Source organism: Monopterus albus, unplaced genomic scaffold (assembly GCF_001952655.1).
Source record: "Monopterus albus unplaced genomic scaffold, M_albus_1.0 scaffold14.1, whole genome shotgun sequence".
Lineage (NCBI taxonomy): Eukaryota > Metazoa > Chordata > Actinopteri > Synbranchiformes > Synbranchidae > Monopterus > Monopterus albus.
In genome coordinates, this window is record NW_018127894.1 from 3333051 (window position 1) to 3340075 (window position 7025).

Consider the following 7025-nt stretch of genomic DNA (forward strand, 5'->3'; position numbering starts at 1 on the left):
ACAGATCACCAGGACCCCACTGCCCTCTCTGCAGAGCATTTACCACCGCAGGGTGCTTAGGAAAGCTGCCTCCATCCTCAAGGACCCCACCCACCCCCAGCATGGACAGTTCATACCTCTGCCCTTCGGTCGAACGCTCAGAAGTGTGAAATCCTGCATTTCTCCTCCAGTCCTCTAAACTGAAAAACTCTTTCTTTCCGACTTTCCTTCAGACTCCTAAACAGCTGGCTCAGGATCTACCTCATGTAATTTCATCTGTACTGTTTACATACTCATTTTGCACATGTATAGTTGCACACTCACTGCTGAGTATTTGCACTCCACGGCGCCCACATAGCATATATTTTTTTGCATTATATTGTGTTTTTGTTGTATTTTTATTTGCTTCCTTCACTTGCTGCTTTAAAGTGCCTTAGATTTGTGACTTTACTGCCTATTTAGATTTGTGTTATTGCTCATCTACTTTATATTTCACTTGTTTTATGTGGCTTTCATGTGGACAGAAAAGTAAGAATTTTATTGTACAGGGAAACATGTTTTTTAACTGTGCATGAAAGTCACTTTTGGCTTTTCCCGTTTAGGGGTCACCTGCTGTGCAAACCTACGTGAAGCCTATATTCACTGTGTGCTTACTCATCTGATAACCTGTTAAGAGAAAGCCTGTTACCCACCTGTTACTCACATGTTTAGCCTATAGAAAAAGTATCTATTCTTACTTGTCCAACCTACTAGAGTTTCATTTAGTTCAGGCTGTCATACGTAAGTAATTGTGATTTATTTTATGTTGTTATTTTATCCTAGCTACTTACCTGAGTGTCTGGTGGTTACCTGACCCTGCTCTTTGTACTCATTGCATGCTGACCTCCATTTTGTGTTTGCTTTCTTCATTTAAATGTTTCACCATTAAATCAGTACTAAACTATCTCACAACAAGTCCATCCATCTCAGGGAACCATACATGAGATGACATTACATTTATCAAATACATCTTGAAAGTCTTTCCTCCTCTAATGCTGAAAGGGAAAATGTTTAAAAATTCAAAAAAGGTGCACAGCCAGATAAAATTATGTTAGATTTTTATTTTATTTTATTCCACTTAAAATACTATAGGAAGCTCTACAATGCCATCATGTTATTATACCATCCATTGTTTGTTTTTTTTAACAAATTGTCAAGGTTTTCCATTCAAGTTTTTACATAAACAAATTTCCCAAAAAGAATACATGTGAATAAATATGCCGCAGTTCTAATTCAAAAAGATAAAATGCCAAAGGTCATAGTATCACCTCAGGTACTGCCGACTGTTTTTCTCAGCAGTTCTACAGTATTATTCATCTTTTGTTTGGTTTACTTAGTCTAGGCCTTTTCCCAGAGGAAAACAATTGCACAGCAACATTTTAAATCCAGTCTATCACAGTATGCCACAACAACTGACTGGGAAAAATAAAGATGTGAAAACAGTTCAGCTGGATTCCAACTGCAGTGCATTTTATTAAAATATATTACAGTGACAACAATTTATTCACAAGGCCTGAGAAAGTGTAGCAATGAAAGCATTGCCACACATTATTATGTGCATTATTTACTTGGCATATTAAAATATATAAACATTAATATACACAGACATATTTTTAAGAAAATGTATAGGCCTAAGGTAAAATTATTCAAATGCCACCTATGTTACTTAAAAGCATTTGCAGACAGCTCCATAGCATTTTGAAAACCTGAATTGTTCTGACCAGTCTCTCTCTCCATGTGTCTCCTTTTCACATTTTTGCAGGATAAAAGATCCGACAAATGTTTTCGTAACTTCTGTGAGAGCACATACAGCAGAGGGTTCATACAGCAGTGAGAAAAAGCAAGTATCCGACAAACATTATAAGCAGTTTCCATGCGTTCTTCTGCTTTACAGCTTTGGGGTTCATAAAAATTCTCAATGAAAAGAAACATATTGTAAGGTCCCCAACAGATGAAGAAAGCTGAAACAATACATAATATCACAACTACAGTCCTGTATCTTCTTCTGTTTGAAGCCTGCAAAACTGTCTTGAGGATGGCAGAATAGCAGAAAACAATGATGGCAAATGGGAGGAAAAAGAGCAGTGTCACTTGGAGATAATATCCAACCCTGTCACCATGGGAATCGATGGAAGCCTCACACGTGGTAATATTATCCATGTTAGTTTCCACCTGTACATTGATAGCATTACTCAGGGATGCAGCAATGCTGATGACCCAGGCGCCTGCACAGGCACCTATTGTGTACCTCTGCCTCGTTAACCAGGTACTGGACCAGTTGTACAGTACCACTGTTATGAAACGATCCACGGTCATAGCAGTCAGTAGAATAACACTGCTGTACACACCAACAAAGTATGCTGCAGTTACAAATTTGCAGAAGAAGTCCCCAAAGACCCAGTGATGCAGGTAATAGATGGCCCAGAATGGAAGCGTGAGAGTGAAGGCCAAATCAGAGCAGATAAGGTTGAAAATGAACAGATTTGTGGCATTTTTCAGGTTCTCGTAAAAAACAAGAACACATAATAGGAGACCGTTGCCTGTGATACTGAAGATGAAGATCAAGATGAAGAAGAAACCGTTGATGGTTGTAAAATCAAATATCTCATCGCATAAATATTCCAGGGTGTCATGCCAAACTCCATCACTCAATGTGAAGTTATCTGCCATCGTAGATTTTCCAGGAAACAGGAGAACAAAACTAAAATTGACAAAATGTAATTAAGACTCAGAAAATCTCTATAACCTTTCAGCAATTTGTGATTAACTAAAAAAAAAATCCATGTGTATTCTCTAAAGCACGAAGACTTATTAGGAAATAAATATGGAAGGCAATTACAGTAAATACTGAGTAACTTACCCCAACTATCAGCTGATACGTCTGAATGGTGAAGGAAACAGAGTGGTATAAAAAATGAACTCACTGTTCCTCTTTTTTTTGTTTCACACTGAGTAACTTACCCCAATTATCAGCTGGTACGTCTGAATGGTGAAGGAAACAGAGTGGTATAGAAGAATGAACTCACTGGTCCTCTTTTTTCACACTTAGTCATAAATGCTGAATCAATATTTCAGTTTAACTAGTCTGAATTCAAGTAAAAAAGATATCCTGATTCTTATGACATTGCTTGTAAACAGTATGAAGCTTATTTACTATTCAGAACAGAGACACTCCAGAATTTAAATTGTGCAGTTTATTTATTTTTTTTATTTTAAAGCACGGAAATAACGACTGGAAGGGTAAGGTAAGTTTATTGATATAGCACATTTTCATACACAAAGGAAATTCACACGCTTAACACACTGCACACATTGCAGGCAAATAAACAAAACATTAAAATGCTAATTAGATTAAAACATTAAATGCAAATGTAAAGCAGCAATTACAGGACAAAGTAGCAACATACAAGTGTACAGTAGAGACCTAGAACTTTTAGGAAGCTGTGGGAGACTGTGGATTCACATTATACTTTGTACCCCGTTACTTCAGTCTTCCCTGTGATGATGACTGTGATGATATGTGAAAATAAACACCATTACAAATAAATTCCAAAAGATCAAAAGCAAAATATTTTCATGTTTCGCTTGCATAACTCCTGAAACTGAAGGCAAAAATATAAAATACAGTAAGTGATCAAAATAGATACTGATTGATGAACATGTAAAATAAAATGCAGTCCATCAGAGTGAATCACAGAATACAGGTAAATTATTTGACTAGAAAGTAGATAATCACATTTAAATACAAGGTAAAATCATGGGTGGAACACTGTACATTACATATCACAACTAATATATTTATCCACTCAGTGACCACTTTATTAGGTACAGCTTTCTAAAACTGTGTTGTACTCCCTTTGTTCACATAACATCCTGAATTTTTCATGGCAGGGCTTCAACAAATGTACTGGAAATATGTTGACATGATAGCAGTCACATACCATAGTTGCTACAGATTTGTTGGCTGCACATTCATGCTGGAAATCTTTCGTTCCACTGAATCCCAAATGTGCCCTATCGGAATGAGTTCTGACTGTGGCAGCCAATGGAGTACTCAGGTGGGTTGTGGAATTTAAACTGTAGTCACTTGCTATTAAGGTGGCTAAGGTATGCCAATAAAATATTCCTCACACCACTACTGAACACCATAACTGGCAGCCTGATCTGCTGACATGAGGAAGAACAGATCCATGTTGTTTATGTGACCCTACCATCTGCATGCTGCAATGTGTGTCTCTCTAGACTGTCATGTGTGTATTAGGCTTGTGTTTGTTAAAGGCCATTAAAAATAGAAATACTGAATAGTCAATGAAATTATCTTTTGAAAAATTACCATCCTTATTTAAATATATGTAATAAACCACATAATTCACTGTTACAAGCCTAGATCTTTTGTTCTTCTATGTTATGCCAGGGCCATTGTGAATAAGATTTGCTTTCTGGTTTCACTTCTGTTCTCTATATCAGCTACATCGAGAACTCCTCCCCACTTGTTAGTGATGTGATTGTGAGTCGGTTTTGTCTGCTGCGGATGGGGATATCGTTATGGCCCCAGCTCTTAAGCATTTTTTTTATGTGGTTTTTGAATTTAACCCCCACAAAGACGTAAAACACAGGGTTGAGGCAGCAGTGGGAAAAGGCAAGAAGTCGGCTAAGTTGAAGAGCATAATCCAGTATTTTGTATGATTCACAGTCTTCAGCCATTTCCTTAGAGGAAGCAGGTGGTTGGGGCCAAAAATAAAATGACTGTAGAAATATTACTATATTGTAAGGTCCCCAACCCACAAAGAAAACAACTATGAGAGTGAAAATTAGTTTTAAAGTTTTGTTTTTTCTTCTTTGGGCAGTAGGGCGCAGCAACCTGCATATGATCTGAGAATAGCAAAAAATGAATACCATAGAACTCAGTACAAAGAGAACATTTTGCTGGTAGATTCCCCATAAGGACCAGAAAGAAGTCCTAAACTCACAGTGATTCTGGCCCTGGACTGTGGTGAAGATGAAAGTTGGACTGGCAACCATAATACTCACTGCCCAAATAATCACAGATACTAGTACACTGGTGAAGCCTGTGGTTGACACAATGTTGGACAGAGGATTCACGACAGCTACATAACGATGAGCGGTCATCAGGATGAGGAGGATACCGCTGCTGTAGAAGCCGATGTAGAAGAGAAAGTTGACTATTTTGCATGCATTCTCCCCTAAAGTCCATCCATACATGTGGTAGTAGGCCCAGAAGGGCAGACCAGTGGTGAATAAGAGATCAGATACAGCCAGGTTTAGGATGAAGGCGTTGGTGAGGGATCGGAGATTCTCATACTTGGCCAGAATCACAATGACCAGGATGTTGCCAAACAAACTGAGGATCACCACAATGGGGAAGAACACTGGAGTAAAGATTGCTCCAAATTGTGTGACGCTTGTTGTGTTGCACACTTGACTTTCGTAGTCATAGTCATAGTCATAATAATCTATAGATGTGTTGAGTGTTGAGTGAAGGACGAAGCTTGTAGTAGTTGGGATATTTTCAGCTGTTGCCATTTTCCTTCAGCAAGAATAAAAAAATCTAAATGTTAAAATTGTTCAGTTGTTCAAAGGATAAATCAAACTGGTGAAAGTACACGGACTGATGTTACAGTAGTGGATGAGATGATTAAATTGTCCTGTAAAAATGTTTTCCTTAAAAATTCCTGTGATAATGTCATAATTCTCTTGATACATGATTTTAGACAGCTTACTCAAATTACAAAAAATATATTGTGTAACAAAGGAAAATATAAATCCACAAGATCTGAAACAACATTTCTATGCTTTTTATGTTACTATTATGTCTTAAAATATACAATGTACCCTTTACAGTAAATAATTAAAACTCTATCAACTTTGGCAGAAAATTGTTTGTTCTTGTACAATGTCAATACTTAAAACATAAAAATGATGGACAAACTACATTGTCAGACATTTTAGACAATTCTACATCGATAAAAGATGTGTTCCCATTATGTTGGCTAATCAATCAAGCTAAAAAAAAGCTGCCCTTTATTTTTAAAGCTGGTCAAATATAAACAAAAACTAAATGACTAGAAGCCATAGGTAAAGAACAAAATATATTTGTGAATTTACAGCTCTTAATAATGAAGAGAGACATGTTTTTAAATATCTTATTTTCTGTGTAAAATGAACAACAAAAAAAATGCTTACCTGTTTGCTTATTATATTTACATGATCAGTTTGCAAAGAAAAAGAATGCCAGTCATCTACAAAACATGTTCAGATTATATATATAAAGTACAAAACACTACTCACTTTAGTTTTAGTGAGACACCCCAACTATAACAAATAAATGAGAAATGTGGACATGTACTGGACATGTACTGTACCTGCAGTAAGGATGTGCACACACCAAAGTCGTACATCCAAAGATCAGTGAAAACTGGGGTCTGTTTTAAGTATCAGCCAAAAAAGATGAACCGAAACAAATAATCATTTTCAAAACTCCCATGCACACACTGACTATAGGTCAACATGATTTAATATACACTGCTCAAAAAAATAAAGGGAACACAAAAATAAGACATCCTAGATTTGAATGAATGAAATATTCTTATTAAATACCTTGTTCATTACATAGTTGAATGTGCTGACAACAAAATCACACAGAAATTATCAATAGAAATCAAATTTAGCAACCCATGGAGGTCTGGATCTGGAGTGACACCCAAAATTAAAGTGGAAAACAACACTACAGGCTGATCCAACTTTGATGTAATGTCCTCAAAACAAGTCAAAATGAGGTTCAGTAGTGTGTGTGGCCTCCACGTGCCCGTATGACCTCCCTACAACACCTGGGCATGCTCCTGATGAGGTGGCGGATGGTCTCCTGAGGGATCTCCTCCCACACCTGGACTAAAGCATCCCCCAACTCCTGGACAGTCTGTGGTGCAACGTGGCATTGGTGAATGGAGCGAGACATGATGTCCCAGATGTGCTCAATTGGATTCAGG

The 7025-nt window shown here is 37.2% G+C and overlaps 2 protein-coding genes across 3 annotated transcripts; both read right to left on the bottom strand.

The window, feature by feature from the left end:
• Window positions 1-1097: 1097 nt before the first annotated feature.
• On the bottom strand, window positions 1098-2902 carry LOC109955431 (chemokine XC receptor 1-like). The gene is made up of 2 exons (XM_020591579.1): window positions 2879-2902; window positions 1098-2719 (listed from the first exon to the last, which is right to left on the bottom strand). The coding sequence occupies exon 2, from the start codon at window positions 2686-2688 to the stop codon at window positions 1681-1683; it is 1008 nt and encodes a 335-aa protein (XP_020447235.1). The 5' UTR covers window positions 2689-2719; window positions 2879-2902; the 3' UTR covers window positions 1098-1680.
• Window positions 2903-3253: 351 nt separating this feature from the next.
• Window positions 3254-6429, bottom strand: LOC109955421 (chemokine XC receptor 1-like). Of its 2 annotated transcripts, XM_020591560.1 has the most exons (3): window positions 6402-6429; window positions 6223-6278; window positions 3254-5566 (listed from the first exon to the last, which is right to left on the bottom strand). In XM_020591560.1, exon 3 carries the CDS (start codon window positions 5560-5562, stop codon window positions 4486-4488), a length of 1077 nt encoding a protein of 358 aa, XP_020447216.1. In that variant the 5' UTR covers window positions 5563-5566; window positions 6223-6278; window positions 6402-6429; the 3' UTR covers window positions 3254-4485. The 2 variants fall into 2 exon arrangements, with proteins under 2 accessions (XP_020447216.1, XP_020447217.1); XM_020591561.1 differs by lacking the exon at window positions 6223-6278 and having other exon boundaries at window positions 6402-6426.
• Window positions 6430-7025: the final 596 nt, after the last annotated feature.

Coding starts and splice junctions, on each gene's coding strand:
- LOC109955431 (XM_020591579.1), bottom strand. CDS start 2,688: ATGGCAGATAACTTCACATTGAGTGATGGAGTTTGGCATGACACCCTG.
- LOC109955421 (XM_020591560.1), bottom strand. CDS start 5,562: ATGGCAACAGCTGAAAATATCCCAACTACTACAAGCTTCGTCCTTCAC.